The 21544-nt window shown below is 35.8% G+C and overlaps 1 protein-coding gene across 1 annotated transcript in view; it reads right to left on the bottom strand.

Annotated features, from left to right (window-relative positions):
• Positions 1 to 21544, bottom strand: part of Trim33 (tripartite motif containing 33) — a 71783-nt gene that overhangs the window by 29086 nt on the left and 21153 nt on the right. Inside the window, 5 exon segments of the mRNA XM_034500397.2 lie at positions 2251 to 2365; positions 6514 to 6630; positions 13009 to 13141; positions 13483 to 13627; positions 14027 to 14145. Coding sequence (XP_034356288.1) covers positions 2251 to 2365; positions 6514 to 6630; positions 13009 to 13141; positions 13483 to 13627; positions 14027 to 14145 — 629 coding nt within the window.

Raw genomic sequence — 21544 nt, 5'->3', positions numbered from 1 at the left:
TATGGGTTTTCTTTCATCAAATAACTGTTCAAAATAGTGTCTTCCTGTTGTTAGGTTGATCCAATACACTATAGCTAACCTTGAGGAATCATTTAATATAATCTGAACTAACTATACTTTCTGGGTCAAAGAAAATACTGAGCTACTAGTGCCACCTACTGGTATGGATTGAGGGTAAAGTTAAAATTTCTCTTAAATACCTAAAACAAAACAAAACACTCTGATAAATTCCTGAGGTCTAAGAATGAAATTAGGTAAACTGGTGTAACAAAGTTCACCAAAAAAAGACAGTATTAGGAAAATGCTGCAAGGAAAAAAATTAAAATATTCAGAAGAAATAATTCCAAGGAAAAAACAGGCAATGTCCTATATATACTTTGACATTCAGTACGCCCAAAATAACCTACTTCTTAACCATTTCTCCCCCAAATTATTCAACTTCATTTACTAAACAGTATTTTTCAAAAGAGAACAAGTTCACTTTATAATATAAATCAATAGATAAAGAAAGTATTGAGCAGATAGAATTATAACATCACTAGAATCAATTCTTTAACAAAGCTAGGAAAACATCTCTTTTATTGCTTAGAAAAATATTGTATAAAAAACAGCTATTTTAAAAAGTATTATCATGCTCAGGGTATACAGAATATTTATCACAAAGTACTTCATGAGGTTTAAGTTCTGAAGTCCTTGAAATGAACTTACAATTACCACGTTTAGATGTATAGGCAAATGTATTTATAATACATTTAAATGTATCACAAATAGTTACTACTAACTGCTCTGGATTCATATGGTTATTTTAGAGATTGAACCTACTAGGGTTAAAACTCATAAATTACAAGTAGAAAATAGGTAAGAAACATCCAACTCTAATATGTTCAAGACTTTTATTCTCACCACTGTTTTTCAATGCAAGGTGTTTTTAAAAGACAAAAACTAAGTTATTGTGCTCATAGGATTCTCTCACATATATGTAATATTCTCATATCTTTAAAGGGTTCTATGAATAAATAAAATAAACTCTAAGAACAATCTAAGTTAATGAAAATTATTCGACTACATACTTTAAAGTTACAACTTTTCAGTGGCACATAAAATATACTCTCCTCAGTATCATATAAACCTACATAAGAGCATAAGATGTTCAAAGAAATGTTTATCCTTTTAATATCCCCCCACACCCAAAAAAAAGCATGGTGGCACATGCCTTTAATCCCAGCACTTGGGAGGCAGAGGCAGGTGAATTTCTGAGGCCAGCCTGGTCTACAGAGTGAGTTCCAGGACAGCCAGGGCCATATAGAGAAACTCCAAAAACAAAAACAAAACAAAACAAACAAAAAACAAAAACAAAAAACCCTCAACTGCTATAAAATTCACATTTGAAATTTTCTAAGAGCACATCAAACTACAGTAAAGATTTGGATTAAAACTTGATTTGGGGCTGGTCAGTGGTGGCACATGCCTTTAATCCCAGCACAGGAGAGGCAGAGGCAGGTAGATTTCTGAGTTTGAAGCCAGCCTGGTCTACAGAGTGAGTTTCAGAATATTCAAGGGCTACAGAGAGAAGCCCTGTCTTGAAAAACATAAAAACCCAAAAACTTCATTTAGATTTCAAAACCAAACAAGAGCCTCAGAAAATTTATAACTATTAATTAATGTAAATTAATATTTACATTATTAATTTCAAAATATGAAATAGTATATAAAATTAATAATTAGGTTTAAGGTTTATATAATTCAAAATTTATATATTTTGGCCAATTATAGAAATACATAAATGGCTCAATCACAAGCCCAATTGCATTTACATAAAGAAGTTAAACTGAGGCCTCTTGCTAGAAAGGAAGGAAACTCAAAGCACTTGCTTTGTCTTTATTTACATGTTTTAGTAAAAATTCTTCCCTAAGATGGTATCACTATTACCAAGTTATATGGCTTTAAAACAAAAACAAACAAAAAACAATGTTTTATGTCAGGCATGGTGGTGCACCAATTGGCTAGTATGATGATTTTCAAGACAGCTCCCCCACCACCACCACCCCTGCCGAAAAAAAAAATCAACAAGTGTTATTAGAATGAACTATAAAGTAACTAAAACTTAAGTTCTCATTCCCAATAGAAAATTAACAACAACAACAAAAACCTATTTCCTATTTTATCTCCAACCCATTTAAAAGCGCTTTCAATCAACATTAAGAACAGTTGAGGAGCAGAAGACTTTTTAATTTTTGCATTAAACCATACCTCTAGCTGTTGTAAGAGAGATTTTCCTTTCTTATTAATTTCATTGATAAGGGTGAAGATGGCCACCTTAATTTCCTGTTCTACTCGTTTGTTAGTCTCATTTACTTCTTTAATCCTGAATAAGAGAAATGCACCATTAAGTCATCAACTCAACCTGTGTCTGGATCAACAGTTACAAAAATTCACCCAACTAGGCACTTTACATAAAATAATTAAAAATTTGTCAAAGTGCATGACTTATGTTTCAACAGACCTAACCACTTTATTAGATCTAAAGAAGTCAAATGTCCCAGATGCCAGGAAAGCAAGAAGCTCCCAGAACCCAATGGGGATGAGATTAGCTGAAATGCACAAGATAGGGGAGGGAGAACCTGTAGAGACCATATCCAGAAGTTAAACAAGTTCCACTGTTGGGGAATGGGGCCACCCACTCATCTCCAATTTTTAACCCAGAAATGCTCCTGTGTAAAGAAAATACAAGGACAAACTGTGGAGCAGAGACTAAAGGAAAGGCCATCCAGAGACTGCCCCACCTGGAGATCCACCCATTATACAGTCACCAAACCCAGACACTATTGTAGATACCAAGAAGTACTTGCTGACAGGAACCTGATTATCTCAGCTGTCTGCTGAGAAGCTCTGCCAGAGCTGACAAATACAGAAGAGGATGCTCACAGCCAACCATTGGACTGAGCATGGGGTCCCCAATGGAGGAGTTAGAGATAGGACTGAAGGAGCTAAAGGGATTTACAACCTCATAGGAAGAACAACAATATCAACCAACCAGACACCCCATCCCAAGAGCTCCCAGGGACTAAACCACCACCCAAAGAGTACACATGGAAGGACCCATGGCTCTAGCCGCATATGTAGCAAAGAATGGCTTTGTCTGGCATCAATGGGAGGAGAGCTTGGTCCTGTGAGGGCTTGATGCCCCCGTGTAGCAGAATGCCAGAGCAGTGAGGTGCGGGGATGGGGGTGTGATGGGTTTCCTGAGGGGAAACCGGGAAAGGAGATAACATTTGAAATGTAAATAAATAAAATATCTAATAAAAAGTCATAAAGACCAAACTCAATATTGAATCATTTAAATCAAGCTCATGAAGGGCAGTTTATTCATCTATAGAACAATTTCAAACTCCTATAGAATGACTATGATGTACAAATATTTAGCACTACTGACTTAGTGTTAAATTTACTACATTTATTCTGTTTAATCAGGTTTTAATTCCATTTAAAATGCTGCTGCCAACAAAATACAAAAGAATATCACAATAGTTAACCTTTTGAAAGAGCAAGAATTTAAAATAAAAGCATCTATTTTACTTCAAACTTTATCTCTTCAAATGTGGGTTCTAATTAAGTTTGTTTCGTAACTTCCTCTCAAACTGCCTATACACTATAGATAGTAGAAACACATCCAATCACTGGAGGTTGAGGGAATGCCTGCTCGCGGTGACCCAGGACTTCTTGTTTTGCTAAGAATGTGTTCTATCCCCCAAAGATTCTGAAACACTTGATCCATTTTTAACAGTCGCTAAATGTTTCAGAAATAAGTATCTCCACCTATTATAATTATATGTTGGTTACAACTATAAAGTGCCGGATTGATATAATATTTATAAAATGAGAAGCAGGCAATCTCATTAATTTAAGTAAAATGTCAAAACTAACCACAATGTAGTCTTCATCTTTTCTAATTTTGTATAAACTCCCTTTCATTAGCCAAATACATAAGCAATTTTAACACACTCAGCAATATAATAGTTTTTCCTCCTTTGCCTGTATATCACTGCTTGTTTAGACTTACTTGAAAATTTTATTGAATTCTGTCCTTATCTAAGCACACAGAAAACAGAAAATAAAAAAAATAATGCTACTATAGTCACTAGTAATATACAGATTTCCAACATAAAAGATACACAGATATCCAACATCAAAACAACTGAACCAAAAATCAGAAATCATAAAGCACACTGGAAAGAGACAAGTCTCAGACAAATTTACTATACTTAAAAACATATACACATACATATAAAATGGGCAAAAGGAGAGGTGGCTCAGAGGTTAGGAGCTTTTGCAGAGGACCCAGATTTAATTTCTAGAACCCGCACCGCATGGCAACTCACAACCATCTGTGAGTTTGAGGAGATCACCAGGCATGCAGTGCGCACACATACACACACAGGCAAAACACCCACACATATAAAATAAATTTCTAAAGTAAAAAAAATAATGTGGGCTGGAAAGACTGTTCTGTAGTTAAGAGTACTTAACACTCTTGCAGAGGACCTGGATTCATTGCTAGCACCCACCAGGAGGATCACAACCATCTCTAACTAGTTCCAGAGATCCCAAGTTCTTCTTCTGGCCTCTATGGGCATACATACATTGGTGCATGTACAAAGCAGCAAGCAAACAAACACAAAGATAAATAACAACAATAATTTTAAATTGAAAAATATTAATAAAAGCTTTAAATAATGAGGAGGGGAAGTTATGGAGAGATGCATTATTAATGGAACTTGCTGCAGACTTAAGACAACTGAATGCTAGCACCCACACAACAAGCCAGACTGGTTGTGGATTCTGATTAACAACTCTGGATCCTGCAGTAAGTAAATATTCAACTGCTGAATCAACTCTCCCATCTTGCCTTTTATTTTCTTTTGGTCTCACTAAAGATAAAAATTTCTATCATACATAAACTATTTTCCTTCATTCAAATACTTAATACTTTTGTACATCTTTTGTACATCTTATTATATGTCATTTTAACCATCACAAACTAGTAAGATTTTACTATTCAAGATAAAACTTCAATGTCAATGAGTCTACACAATAAACACAATCTAAACCTATTCATACTCTCAGGTATTTCCAGGTTTAAAGTGTGCCAGTTAAACGTGTAGTATGTATGTTGTTTCAGAGTGAAAAGTTGTAACCTAGTAAACAGGACCTCTTTAGAAGTTCTTACCACTCATCCTTTAAATAATCTTGTTTGCCTAAATAATCTTGTGTACCTAAAAAGAATAGTGATAAAATAATGAGACGGGTTAGAGAGTTGGCTCAGTGGTTAAGAGCTCATGTTCTTGCAAAGGACCCAGGTTTGATTCCCAGCACCTACATGGAAGTGCACCACTTCCTTAGGCAGCAGAAATGTGTGTGGTGTACAGATATACATGCAGGCAAAGCACATATACACACAAAATGAATCTTTAAAAAAGGGCTGTAGAGGTGGCTCAGTGGTTAAAAGCACCGTCTGCTCTTCCAGAGGTCCTGAGTTCAATTCCCAGCAACCACATGGTGGCTCACAACCATCTGTAATGAGATCTGATACCCTCTTCTGGTATGTCTGAAGACAATGACAGTGTACTCACATACACAAAATAAATAAATCTTTTAAAAAAACCAAAAACAATAAAACATCTTTAAAAATAATAATGAGGATGATGGTCATAACAATGATAAAAATAACAGTAGCTAAGTACTTAGGAGGTCAGTACTATATAGTCATCTTATAATGTTGCAAATAAAATAAGTGGTTCTGAATACTTGTTTGATAATATATTTGTTCACTACTAGGTTTTCTATTGTCGTGCACGTGTGTGTGTGTGTGTGTGTACACACGCGTGTGCGCATAAGCACAGAGGAGGGGCCAGATGAAGATGTTGGATGTCCTGCTCTATCACTTTCCTCTTTTTTCCTTGAAATGGTCTCTAACTGAGCCTAAAGCTAGGCTGGTGAGCAGCAAACCCCACTCATCCTTCTGTCTTTATACTGTATCTTCTACACAATCTTTGCTTTTAATCTTATAATTCAGTTTCTTCCATATCAACTCATTTTCCAAGTTCAAAGAATATATACATTGAAGTCTTATTAATTATAAAAAGTCAAAGATGTCCAGCCATGGTGGTGAACGACTTTAGTACCAGCACTCTGGAGGCAGAGGCAGGTAGATCTCTGAGTTTGAAGCCAGCTTAGTCTACAAAGTGAGTTCTAAGACAGCCAAGGCTACAAAGAAGAATCCTGTCTCAAAAAACAAAAAAATGAAACAAAATATCAAAGATACATCCTAAAATTTGTAAATGTTTTTTGTAAATTTGTTTAGTTAATACATATACCAACTTCAAATTTTATCATTTCATCTATTAAAAATTGTGTCTTCTATAAAAGTTCAATGTAGTAGGAAAACAAATTAAATTTGGATGCATTCTTTCTTAAACTTTAAAACAAAATCATATTTTTATGCAACAGGCTTACCTATTCTGCACTTGTGTAGCTGCAAAATGAACGTAATTCTTCTTTTCAAGAAGCTTAGCCAACAGATTTTCAATTGCACCTTTCTGATTTTGAAAAGCTTCTTCTAAAAATTGATACCTTAAAACAAACAAACAAAAACTATAAACAAAACAGAAACGTTATAATTAAGACTTAGGAAGTGAGTTACATGAGACAATCTTGAAATAACTCTACTGCTGGTCACTCGGATAATATTACAACAGCCATTTAATGCCATCTACCTAGAACAGCCTTTATGAAAGAAAAATTTTCTCAGAAAACTATAAGTGCTCTGACTTACATGAGAAGTTTTATCTGATGGGTCTTCTATTTTTTTAATCCTGAATAAAGTGCATACAATTTAAATCATAAAATACAATAACATACTATAAAAAATATAATCAAAGTTACTAAAGTTCCAAAATCACTGCTACCAGTGATTTTGTATATAAACTCAGTGACTGTGTTCTGTAAATCAAACTCATGTATTAAGCAAATACTCTAAAACATTTCTACATCCATAGTCATAATACACATGCATGTTGCATCTGGTTTTATTACCTGCTATGTTTCATGAGGCTTTCCAAAGGAATTCTATCAAATAAAGGTATCAACGTAGTTTTACTCAATGTCAATGATTGATATGTGCTCAAACTTTCTAATTATAACACTAGAAATTTAGATTGAATATTAAAGTCCAGAGCCCCTGGCTACTAGGATACTAGAATAATAGACTTCATTTTTATAAATTATTCATTAAATCAGCAAATTAATTTCAAGTTTCTTCAGCATGTCTGTCTCTTTGTTGTTGTTCAGTGTACTTTCTAGGTAAGTAAAAAGATCCCTATGGCTCAAATTATAGTAATACTTAGACACAAATATGTATTGATACAACACTGTGATGAGATATAATCTGTACCAAAAATGCAGTGTCTAAAAAATGGCTTTCACAGTGGAAAGCTTCATAATGTTTAGCACATTACTTACTGAAATTTCAACAAGGTCAAAGAATAAATATCAAAATATGAGACAAAATCTAAGTTAAAATAAACTAAGTATCAAGGGCCAGGTATGATATGCCATTTCTTTGTTTTGTTCTCTAAGTAACAAGAAGCCTTTGAATAATTCTAAGCAGAATGTGAAAATTCAGAACTCTAGGAAGACCACACAACAGAAATAGAAGACTAAAAATATCAAACCTAAATGAGACAGTATAATAAGAAGAGTTAAAACTCTTAAGACAGAAGCACAGGCAGGAGACAGTACTTCTACTAGTTGGTATAGCCAAAGATGCTGAAATAACTGACATCTGTGAGAGATCAGATGTTTTAGTGATGTGAGGTCAATTAAGGCAACATTAATAGTACAACAACAAAATTAGATGAGCCCACTGGTACATACAATGGTGGCCTAAAAGTTATTGAGGTAACCAATTACATTGGAGGCGGATTTTAAAGTCTATTACAATTACACAGCTGGAACTTGAGCCCCATACTGTATATCTGGCCCATGGCTTGTTGGGGGAGGAGGGTTGCATCATAGGTACTAGTTAAGAACCCTACTACTGTTCTTTTGCTAAACAAGTTGTTCCTTCTCTAAATATTTATGCTCGGTTCAATAAATTAGGCCTTCCCTCCACCTTGACCAGAAAAGCTTCACCCTGCAATACTCAGCAGTTAATGCAGACTTGTAACTGGTGAAAGTGACAGGAGTAAGTCTGTACTGAGTGGTGAGCCCTAAATGGGACACCTATATCAATGCCACAATATCACACAACTCCTACCCCAGCTGAGAGACTATCACAGACTTAAGAATATAAGAACTAGAAAGGAGAACTGTGAAATGTTGTCTTGGGGGTGTGGCATGGCCACTGCAGTCATGAACTCATTATAGCTACAATATCCTACACAAGATCATTCAATATTCCACAACTAACTTGACTGAGTGAATAATAAGATGATGATGATAATAATAATAATAAAGTAGTAGTCTTCAGGACATATTGGAGATGTTGAGTGAAATAAAAATGAACAGCAAGGCTAGAGATGCGTTTCCATGGTAGAATACACATTTAGCAGGTATGAGATCCTGGGTTCAATAAGCAGTACCAGAAAAGACAAAACAGTAGGCTCAGACATGTAACAGAAGGAAATATTCCAATTAAAGAGAGGGGAGCAGAGAGGTGGCTCCACTGGTAAAGAAGGTGCTGTGCAATCCTGAGAACCTGAGTTCAGATGCGCAGCCCTGACATACAAAGCCAGGTGTGTAGTACATGCACATGATCCCAGGGCAGGGGTGGTGGAAAGACAGGAAAATCCCCAAGGCGTGGTGGCCAGTTAGTCTAGCTTTTCTGTAAGCTTCAAGTTCAGTAAAGGACTTGTCTCAAAAAGTAAGGCTGCGAGTGATCAAGAACAATAGCAGGCCCTGATCTTTGGCCTACACAGACACATGCATACACTCAGCCACATGCACGCACATGTACACACCACACACAAGATGGGGGGGGGGGGTGCTGCAAGATAAAGCAAGGGTCCCTCAATCATTTATGCAACTTCAAAACTTTCTATAAAATAGTCATATTCTACATAATGCTGTTTTAGTCAAGAACAGACAGTATTTTCAGACTATAACGGAGTAAAATTTCTTTATTATATATCTGTTTAAAGCTCAAGTTTTATTATAAAGATAAGTTTTAAAGTTTTTTTAAAAAATATTGATCATGTTTTAAAATTTAGTGTAGCCTAAATATACAAGACAGGGCTTATAAACATTGTAATATTTTGAGGTCCTGGGCCTTCATATTCACTTACCTCTTATTAACTCATCTAGAGCAATTTTCAGGCCTGCAACTTCTATTTGTGGTGTCTTACAGATGTAAGATTTTAATCTCTTATATCATATATTTGCTGTATTTGCAGGGGCTATACAGTGACTTCCAGGCTAGCCTGAGTTATAGAGATCCTACCTCAGAAAATGGAAAATTTTACAGTACATTGAAAATGGTATCAGAAGCAAAAGTGGTCTTGTGAACAGATGGTGAAGAAAAACATAGAAATAAAATTACATAATGTATGGTACACGGAAACTTATACCTTTCCTATTACAGATGACCCGCTTAAAGTATTTTGTTGTTACTTCTGAAATTTTATGAACAACATACTTTAACTAAATGCAGAAAAAAATTTTTAACATAACAGGCCTCAAAGCAGACAGGCCAGTTATAATTTCTTTGTATTAATGGGAAACAGAGCTTTTGTAGTTGTTGTTTTGTTTTTGCTTTTTTTTTTTTTTCAAGACAGTTTCTTTGTGTAGCCCTTACTTACTCTATAGACCAGGCTAGCATCAAACTCAGTGACCTACCTGCCTCTGCCCTAGAATGCTGGGATTAAAGGCATGTGCCACCACCACCTGGCAAGACAGAGCTTTTTAAAATACATTCCGCAATCACACATCCAGGCAAAGTACAATGGACGTGTAGGCCTGGGCAGATGGCACATTTGGAATCTGAGAGGCTATAGCAGGACAGCAAATGTGAGTTCAGCATAACCTACCCAAGCGATTCTGGGGACAGCCTAGATGACACAGTCTCAAAAAGTTACTGAAACAAAACAGAAGTGCAAACACAAGACAAAGATATGGTACTGTGTTATTTCTCTTAACAATGGGGACACTGTAAGTGCTATTTCATTAGAGAACTTCACTGGCTCTCTAAACTTAAAAGAAATGGCTTGAAGATTGAGTTGGTCACAAATGACCAATGATTTTACAATCATGCCTATATAATGAATCTGTATTTTTTTTAAAAAGGCAAAATATGGAGAACTTGTAGGTCAATGAACATATGTATAATAACACTTACTGATACATCCTTTCTCCTAGAGTTGCCCTGTATCTCTCATGATATGGCTATTCATTTGTATTTGAAGTATCGTCATAATTCTCAATTGTAAATTAAGGAAATCCTAGGGTTCTGTGAATCATAACCCAATTTACAAATAGTATCTGAAGTAGAAGCACCCAAAGAAAGAACCTTTAACCAATGAACCAAACAAATTCCAGGTACACAGGTGTTCTAAGTGAATTAAAGAACATCTACTTGGTGTCAGAGAACTATGCACACTGAGAATAAAACAAACAAACATATAAAAACATAGAAACTTCCAAAGCCTGAATGTAAGAGAAGGAAAAGGTTTATCCGAGTCCCCCACCTTCATATTCAAGACCATACATTAGGGCTGGGTAGGATAGAAGACTACTTAGTAATCCCAGCATTTAGGAAATAGAAGCAGAAGAATTCTTCAAAGTTTGAGGCAAGCACGGTCTACATAGCAAGTTCTAAGCCACCTCAAAAAGAGAAGCAGGGAGTCACAAAAGACAGAAATACATGAATAAAATTAGGACTAAGATATAATTAGTAAAGTAAATAAACAAGTTACTCTTCAAGGTGGAAAGGAAGTTGAAGCTACTCTTCGACCACTCCCTACCCATGAACCCTCTACTCCTTTAAGCAGTGACCAATGAAGCTAATCTGTCACAGAGAGAGTATATACCATCTCCCTTTTCTTATGCCTTTCGCCAACAATTTTATAATATGAGATAGCCTAAGAGATGGCTCAGCAGCATAAAGACACTTACTGCCAAGCCTAACAACCTAAGTCAATTTCTGTGATTCATGACAGACGGAGAGAACAAATTCTTAAAGCTATACTCTCGCCTCCACATTGAGCTTTACACCCCCTCTGCAAATAATTAACTAATAAAAAAAAATTTGGGGTGGTGGTGGCATATACCTTTAATTCAAGCACTCAGGATGCAGAGGAAAACAGATTTCTGAGTTCAAGGCCAGCCTGATCTAAAGAATGAGTTCCAGGACAACCAGGGCTACACAGAGAAATCCTGTCTTGAAAAATCGACCAATCAATCAATCAACATGTAAATAAGTAAGCAAATAAGCAAACAAGCAAATAAATATATAAATACAAGCAAGCAAATGCTGTATAAGAAATTTGAAGGACCAAAAATCTGGCTGAAGCTTCAACAAAGATAAAGAAAAATCTTACTAAGATAACTAGAGGACTTGCACCTTAAAGGTAAAGTCCTCCAAAAGTTAGTCACTTCAGGTACAATACTGGTCTAGTTGCAGATGAGAGACATGAAATGTGTCTGAATATAACAAATTAAAGCTATAAAGACTTAGAAAATGCCTTTTAACAGTGAAAGTTCTTTTGGGGAAAGGGGCATTACTTTTATATAATCAAATGTGAGCTGTTTTATATATTGTAGTATTACAGTCTCTTATATAATATGTGGAGAAATTAACATAAAGAGACTTAGAGCATAAACACTGGTACTCATGGCTCTACCACTTGTACAAACTACTAAGCCTTCTGAGACCAGGTTCTTTCACCTTTGAAACAGTTATAGCACCAGCACCTTAATACTTTATGAGATGAATAAGAACTTGGTACTGAGAAAAGTACCCAGCATAAAATATAACTGTTAGCAATTAGATAATATCCAGTGAACTCAATAACTTCACTCAAAGCCAGGCAGTGGTGGCGCACGCCTTTAATCCCAGCACTTGGAGGCAGAGGCAGGCGGATTTCTGAGTTCGAGGCCAGCCTGGTCTACAGAGTGAGTTCCAGGATAGCCAGGACTACACATAGAAACCCTGTCTCGAAAAACCTTAATTAATTAATTTAATTTAAAAAAAACTTCACTCAAGTAAACATATATAGTTAAGAAAAATATTCACTCTAGGCATACTTGTACATTCCTATAATCCCAGCTGCTTAGGAGTCTGAGTGAGACAGGAAGATTATAAACTGGAAACCAACTTGTATAAATTAGCAAAGAAGAAAAGGAGGAGGTGGAAAGTATAGGTTAGTTGGGGTTTGGAGGAGATACTCATTTACTACCTTTTCATCCATTCAGAAGATCTACTTTAATAAAAAAAAAAAAAAAAACACTAGAAAATTCTAGTTTTTATAGATAAAACTATTACACCTATTATTTGTAATACACAGATGCATCTAAGTAGTGTTTACATGTTTATATAGTTTTCCTGCAATTATACACCTAGCATAAAACCAGTGTATTTATGCTTCAATATTAAAACATGGTATCAGCCATATACATGAGAATTTTTATTAGTCACTTCACTACAAATACTGCCTTTTCATATCATAGCCTGTAGCCTAAACACATCGCATTGGAAAAACCTTATTTCAACCATAGGACTAGTTAACAAGAAAATAACATAACTACAATCTTATAAAGTCAAACCCACATTAGTAATATGCCATGACAAATATAATTAAATATGAACGTGAAAAATATTATCTTATCAAATATGGTGCTTCAAGAAAGAAAGTCTGAGTTAAATATTCTAAGACAAAATCTGAGGCCAATATTTAAGAAAAAATTTATCAATACTATTTCTAATATTTTTTCAGTAAACAATTATGACTTCTGTACCTATGTTCTTTGTGCTCCAATAGCTGACAGTCTCTACACGTCAGTCTATCACATGTTTCACAGAATAGTTTCAACTGTTCTTGTTTATGTACAGGACAAAACACTGGGCGCTGACCAGATGTTCCAACAGACTCTGTAACAAAATAAAACATTTTTGAACAATAAGATTTTTGACTAATTTTCTCTATCTTTTAAGTGCTAGTATTCAAAGCTCATAAATACGTAGAACATGCTATTTTTAAGCTCAAAAGGTTAAATGTATCATTGAAACTATGTGTATAGGGACAAGCAAGACATCTCAGTGATAAAGGCATATGCTGCCAAGCCTGATAGCCTAAATTTAATCCCTGTAAGTTGTCCTCTGATACCCACAAGTAAGCACTGTGGCATGAGTGTGTACATATGTATATGCACACATACTCATATGCACACTTTAAAAAAAAAATAGCAAAACAGCAACTATGTGTATCATACCTGAAACATCTTCTTTTTTCCTGATCAGATGGTCTTTAGTGAATTTTACTCTTTGATGTGCTTCAATGCATGTCTTACACAGCCACTCTCCACATTCTACACAAAAACCAACTGCACTTGCATTGTCTTCACAACTAGTACATACCTAAAAGAGAAATAAACACTAATTTACACATTTGCCAATGTAGATTAACAAAATAAGTGGAACTTAGTAACTTACTCTTAAAAATATTAATTCATTATACAATTCATAAAATCACTGTTATCCATGTATCTTCAAAAATATTTCTTTAGGAATAAAACATTTTTTAGATAGGTAAAAATCTAATACTCAGAACATAAATCTATGTATAACCCAACTTTTTAAACAATAGCTATTTTATTCCACCAAGTCTGAATGTGTGGAAGAGTAACCTTTTATTTCTAATTTTAAAGATAGAGTTATAGCAAAAGTGCTGAAATTACTTAAGCAAATATTTTTCTTATAATTTACATTTTAACAAGAAAAATATACATAAATATAGAGAAAAACTGAGGTGCATACCTGTTCTGACTTCTCATCAGAACTGCTAGGAGCTTCAGATGTGTCTTTCACAAAATAATTATCCACAAGATCTATCTGTCTGCATTCTTGACGACATACTGGACACCGTATTACACCAACTTTAAAAAAAAATAAAAAGGAGACAGGCATTAATGTTCTTCAAAAGGAAAAGAAGGAAAGTCTTTATAAAACCCATATGGAAACCACTCATGTACTACAGAAAAGACCAAAGGCATGAGCAAAGCAGCCCAAGTTATTTCCCTGGAGGAAAACATCCATTAAAATACTCCCCCTAAAAATTATTATAATAATAAAGGGTTAGCTGACAGCCCTAAAAGAAATGCTAATCTTCAAAACCTATGAATGGAAAAAAGAAACTGCAGCTGGGCAGTGGGGGCACACACACCTTTAATCCTAGTACTTGGGAGGCAGAGAAAGGCAAATCTCTGTGATTTCAAGGCAGGCCTGGTCTGCATAGTTCCAAGACAACTGGGGCTATATAATTAAGACCCTGTCTCAAAAGCGGGGTGGGAGGAAGGAGATGCAATCAAGGTACTTAATATAGAATCATTTCTGAATTATTCAAAGTGAACCTGTAAGAATGAAGCAGGTGTGTATATACAGACAAGTACCCAAGGAAGATTTAAAAAAAAAAGGGGGTGGGGTGGGGTGTTAGACCCTTTTGGAGCTGAAATTACAGGTAGTTTTAATTAAGCCTTGGTTGGATGAGTGCTGAGAACTGAACTCTGGTCCTCTGTAAAAGGAGCAAACATTCTTAACTGAGCCATCATTCTAGCACTCAGATGCTGATGAGACAGCACATCAGCTGAAAATAATCATAAGACTGGAATGACGTGCCAAGAAAGATAGCCACTAAAAGCTAAGAAGACAATGAATGAATTCTGGCACCCAAAGCCTGTGGAATCAGTCCTGTCAACGTTGCCTTTAACCCAGTAAAACTTCCTCCCTCCACAGCTTTAAGAGTACCAGGTATATGCATTCTAAAACAAACTCTTGGGTGATTTGTTGTAGCAAGAGAATAAAATAAACAAGTATTCTATAAAGTTTAGTTTGGTACGTAAATGACTGTGGGAGAAAAAGCACCCATGCTTTTACCTATTCATGTTTTACTACCTATTAGACAGAATAAACAGCTGAGGTAATACATGGAACTTAAGGAACTAAAAATTAGCACAGATGTCAATAAAACAAACTACTGACAATGTCAACCATGGAACTTTTTTTTTGTTTTGTTTTTTTGTTTTTTTGAGACAGGGTTTCTCTGTGTAGCCCTGGCTGTCCTGGAACTCACTCTGTAGACCAGGCTGGCCTCGAACTCAGAAATCCGCCTGCCTCTGCCTCCCAAGTGCTCGGATTAAAGACGTGTGCCACCACCATGTCAACCATGGAAGATAAGGTGCATATACAAAACAAATGACACAGTCTATGCTGATGAGATGGCTCAGCAGTTACGAATACAGACCACACTTTCAGAGAACCTGGGTATGATTTCAGCACCCACGTCAGGTAATTCACAACTGCCTGTAACTCCAGTTCCAAACGTGATCTAATGCCTCTGGCCTCCAAGAGCATCTGCATTCATATGCACATATCCACATTCACAAACACACATACGCATAACTTAGAAATAAAAGACATGATACTGGACATGATGGCAGATGTTGCTAATCCTAAAACCTGACAGACAGACAGACAGACAGACAGACAGACAGACAGAATGATCCTAAGTTCAAGGCCAATCTGGACTATATACCAAGACCCTATCCCCAAACAAATAAGCAAAACCAAAACAAATATAATCCAAAGGCTAAAATTAGGGTTGTTTATGGTGTATATATAATACACAACTCTAGGAAACACCATATGGAAAGACCAAGGCATAACAAAGTCTCCACGAATTACATAGCACACAAACCACAGAATCTATACAATCATTCTGACAGAAATTAAAAATGTAAACAAAATTTCTCAATCTATCCAGGTATGGTGAAAAGCACATATTAGTCCCAGCTACTCAGGAAGTTGATGCGTAAGAATCACTTTAGTGCAGACAGCCAGCCTGGACAATATAACTAAAGACTGACTCACCCCATCCCCATTTTTCACACACTTAAGAGTATGTACACACACACACACACACACACACACACACACACACACACACCCTCATTCTAAAGCAGTGGTTCTCAACCTTCCTAATGCAGCAACCCTTTTCTACAGTTCCTCATGTTGTGGTGACCCTCAACCAGAAAATTATTTCATTGCTACTTCATAACTGTCATTTTGCTGTTGTTGTGAATCCTAATGTAAATATCTGTTTTCCAATGGTCTTAGGCAACCTCTGTGAAAGAACTGTTTGACATTCCCCAAGGGGCTGAGAACTGCTGTTTTAAAAAAGTATTTCCCAGGAAACACACACATATACTATGAAAACAAACCAACAAGATGGAGTTGCTTGTGTCAGCCTTTTCAAAAGTAACTAAAAGCCAAGAGATTATGAAAAATACTTTAAAAACATGGTTACCTAGCACTAATTGTCTTTTAAACTTAGTCCCTACTTAAATTCCATTATATTTGTTTCAGATATAGGCATATTCTATTTCAAAATTTAAGATGTTAAAATAGAAAATGGGGAAATAGAATAGGTCTGGCAGAAAATACTTGTTCTTTACATTCTCTTAGTTCATATAATAATGGAGTTTGTGTAACTGGAGGAAATGCTATATAACTTTTAGTACTAGCAGCAAAAAAATTAGTAAAATATAGTTATGTTTTTATTTACTAAGAGTTCTTAAGACTTAAAAGGCTTAACATATGAAAGCTGAACAATACTGTATAGACTTAACTTTTTTAATCTTTTTTATTGGATACTTTATTTATTTACAATACATATGTATTGTAAATGTACTGTATTTCCCATTTCCCCTCCCTAGAACCCCTTTTCCCATCTCTCCTCCTCCTTTATGCTTTCACACCATTTTGATTACATGCATGTATTAAGGTCAGTTCTAGGTTGAGGGTCTAGCAATACAATAGATGCAAATAGTCAAGGAACAAGCAAGACAATAAACACAAATAGTCAAAGAAAAAGCAAGGCAATAAACCCAATTATGTGAACACTCATGTGACACCTGTTTCCAAGGGCTTATCAGGATGACCAAAGTATCTGAGCCTACTTCCCTGTTCTAGCCCAAGGTCATTTTCATGTCTGAAGCCTACTTCCTTGTTGTAGCCTAAAATTTAGATTCCTGTCTGAAATTACTTCTTTATTCTAGCCTAATGTCAGATTCCTGCCTGAAGTCTACTTGCTTGTCCTTGGCCAATGTCATATTCCCACCAAGCAGCCCATTTCCTTGTCACTGGCCCATGTCAGATTCTTGCCAAGCAGCCCCAAAGGCTCTCCACCTCTCCCCCTTTTTTATTTCATTAACAAGACTGAGTCTGTCTTAGGTCATTTTGACAAGAATGCCTTCTTTACCCGTCATGGAATATGCATTATAATAAGCAATGCACTTCTGCTTGGGTTGGTAAGGCTCCGTGCAGAATCTTACCCATCCTTTGATTGCCAGCCTGTTAATAACTCTGTCTGGGGGTCCAGGCTTAACCTTTTCTTAAAGCATGTTCACTTCATACTATATGAATGTACATTTGTAAGATCACAACTTTAAAAAAGATATTCCCTGTCTTAAGGGTGTCAAGCTAAGACTATTTCCGAGTCAAGGAGCTAATCAAGAAAAGAGGGAAGGGGAAGAAGAACAGAACAGGAAAGAAAATTGTATACATACATACACACACACACACACACAGAGTAAATTAACACAGTGGCTGAGGACCTAGAATTTGGATGACATAAGATAATCCAGTTGCTGGAAAGTCAATCTGTACAAGCCAGTTCAGCCTGTAACTACTTTCAGAGGTTAACCGAACAGTTGAATGTCACATGAAAGTCACAGCTCTCATGGACCTCTTTGACAATAACCATTCTAAAGTATGGTGAGAATTTCAAGATTTTCTGATCCACAAAAACAAAATTTAACAATCCCCTCCCCTAAATGCCCAATAACAGCAGTGAGGACACAAGAACAACTCTTTACCACTTCTTATCTGTCTGGTGCTCTGGGCCCAGTTAAACTGTGTTCTACCCTACACTTTACTCTTATTTAACAATCTAACTTGCCCCTTTGTAAATTGGGGCTATGATAGAGACAGGAGTCAATGATGCCCAAGTTTTATTTAAATTTTTCCTAATAGAAGGGTCATCTTTAGTTAACAATCTAACTTGCCCCTTTGTAAATTGGGGCTATGATAGAGACAGGAGTCAATGATGCCCAAGTTTTATTTAAATTTTTCCTAATAGAAGGGTCATCTTTAGTTTTTTTTTTTGAAAGACTTATTTATTTATATTTTATATGCATTAGTGTTTTGCCTGCATAGGCATCTGTGAGTTACAAACAGTTAGTTATAAGCCGCCATGGGGTGCTAGAAAAGGAACCCACGTCCCCTGCCCTTAATTGCTCAGCCATTCTCCATCCTTTTTCTTAAACTCATTTTGTAAGCTCACAAAACTCCATCAGCCTCTGCCTCCTGTGTTCTGGGATTAAAGGAATGCACCACTATACTCCAACAATACCAGGTTGTAAAATGTATGTTGATTAGTTTCACTTGTCTATATAACATAAGTACTTTCAATTACTGCCCCCATTTTAAAGGTGAAGAAATAGGTTCAGGGACAAGAAAAACTGTTCAAGGACATAGGGACATATAAATGGATCAGAGGCACACAAGATCTAAAATCAAAATCTGACATCTATAGCACATAGTTGAGAACTGTTAAATCCTTAGATTGGGGCAGGGGCAGAAAAATATAAATTAAAACTACCTTGAGATTCCAACTCACCCCAGTCAAAAGTATGACAATCATACAGAACAGCTGAAAGGGTTCGAAGAAAGAAAACTCCCATTTACTGTTGATGAGAGTGTCAACAGATATGGCTACCATAGAAATCAGTGTGGAAACATCTCAGAAAAACTACAACTACCATATGATCCAGCTATATCACTCCTGGGCATGTCCCAAAGGACTCCATACCCTACCACAGAGAGGCTTATACAGCTATATTTATTGCTGCTCTATACATAACAACTAGAAAATGGAACCACTACAAAAAAAAAAAAAAAACTGATAAATGAGTAATGAAAATGTAGTTTACACACAATGGAATTCTATTAAGCTACAAAGAAAAAGGAAACTATTAAATCTTCAGGAAAATGTTAAATATATTAACTGAAGTAGCCCAGGCTCAGAAAGACAGTATAGTATGTTCTCTCCCATATGCAGATCCTAGCTTCTAAATTTTACAGCATATTCAAACACAGTGCATAAGTTTTAAATTAAATTGATGAAGTGATAAGAAGTTAATTATAAATAACTAATGGAAAGTGGCTTAAGTAATATATGTGTACGTATGTTTATGTAGAAGTGTACATAGAGGTCAGGTAACTAAAAAAAGCCCACAGGAATACGGATAAGGTGGGCTGGGCAGTAATAGCAGAACACATATGAAATGAAAATAGAAGTGAGAATACTAGGAGTGCAAAGACTTAAGCAGGGATGGGAGGCAGAGATATGGGGGACAGAAGATGAGAAAAGGTTAACCATATGTATGGAGAGCCATAGAGAAACATGCATTTACATAAACACATGCAGGCAAAATACACATATAAAAAATAAATCTAAAAGTAAGTTGCTAGGCATGATGGGACACTCCTTTAATCCCTGCAGTTGGGAGGCAGAGACAAGAGGATCTCAAGGTCAGCTTTGTCTACTTAACAAGCTCTAGAATAGCCAGAGATACATAGAAGAGAGATTGTTCAAGAAAAATAAGATAGATATAGGTAGGTGGGGGTGGGGGGGTGGAAGGGAAAGGGGGGGAGGGAGGAGGGAATGAACTTAATCTAATCAGGTTTAAAGCACTTGTTTCTCTTGGAAAGTAAGAAAAGGACCAGAATTTGGTTCCCTGGGTGCTCACAACTGCCGGTAATTCCAGCTCCAGAGATCTAATGCCCTATTTCTGGCTTTTGCAGGGAAGGCACCTATATATACACAAACACATATAAATAAGTGTTTTTGAAAATTAAATTAAGGGGCTGGATCAATGGTTAAGAGCACTTGTTGCTCTTGAAAAGGACCTGAATTTGGTCGCCTGATATATATATATATAGGTCGCACCTATATATATCAGTTGGCTCGCAACCATCTGTAACTAGTTCTGGGTAATCCAATGCCTTCAGCCTCCTAAGGCAACCACCAGCACACACATAAATAGACCCACACACATATTCTCATAATTTTAAAAAGTAAAATAAATATATAATAAATTAACTGGTTAAATTAAAAAGAACTATGTAAAGCTGGATGGCTTAGAAATTAAAAGCACTGGCTGTTCTCCAATAGGATCTGTGTTCAACTCACCCCTGGGACATTTTACAACCACCTGTAATTTCAGTTCCAGGTAATCCGATTCCCAGTTCTGGACTCTGAAGGCACATCATGAATGTGATGCAGACAAAACACTCATAAACTTTAAATAATAATCTTTAAAAAAAAAAAAAAGAAAAGGAAAAATGCAGCAGAATCAAATGGATTTAAATGAATGTACAGGGGCTAGAGAAAGAAGAATTCAAGTGAGTAAGGTGCTTGAGAACCTCATCCCCAAAACATACTTAAAAAGCCAGGTGTGGTGGTAGTTAGACCTGGAAGTAGAGAGGAAGATGATCCCTGTGATTTGCTGGCTAGCAAGCTTGGCCTAACTGGTGAGTTACAGGTGACAGAAAAAGAAAAAGAAAAACAAAACAAAACAAAAAAAAAAAAAAAAAAAAAAAAACCAACTATCATCCTCCTCCTAACATTTGTTGCTATTGCTTCCATTGCTATAAAATCTCTATAGAAGAGATCAGTGACCTCTTACTTCAGGATCTAGTTCTTATCTTTTTGTCTTCCTCCATGTGAACAGATACATAGTTCTTCCTGACTGGCATATAACACAAACAAACATACGACCCACTTTTTAAAAAAAAGGCAAAGAATACAGTTTCTGAGGAAGCACAACAACACACAAAATTCATACATACAAAAACATAAAGAAATGACTTCATAATGATAATGCAGTAAGATTTATAGCTAAGAAAATTAAGAATTCTAGATGATTATCAGGTTTCTATGTGGTTAATTTTCATAGGAAATACACAATTATTCAAAATAAAGGAAAGGTTTTTTTTAGTCAAAATGTAACAAGTAGGTTTTGAATAAACGCTAGCTATTTAACTTACTTCTCAGCTGACTTAAGTAAATTAAACCTGAAATGCAACTTTGATCACTTAAGAAATAAAGGACAGAAGGCTTGAGCTGGATGAGGATGTATCTAAGTGGTAGAAAGCTTACTTAGCATGCATAAGGACTTAATGTAAGTTCCCAGCCTAGACACAGAACCCTTGAAT

Source organism: Arvicanthis niloticus, chromosome 4 (assembly GCF_011762505.2).
Source record: "Arvicanthis niloticus isolate mArvNil1 chromosome 4, mArvNil1.pat.X, whole genome shotgun sequence".
NCBI lineage: Eukaryota > Metazoa > Chordata > Mammalia > Rodentia > Muridae > Arvicanthis > Arvicanthis niloticus.
This window is presented reverse-complemented; position numbering and strand designations above follow the sequence as displayed.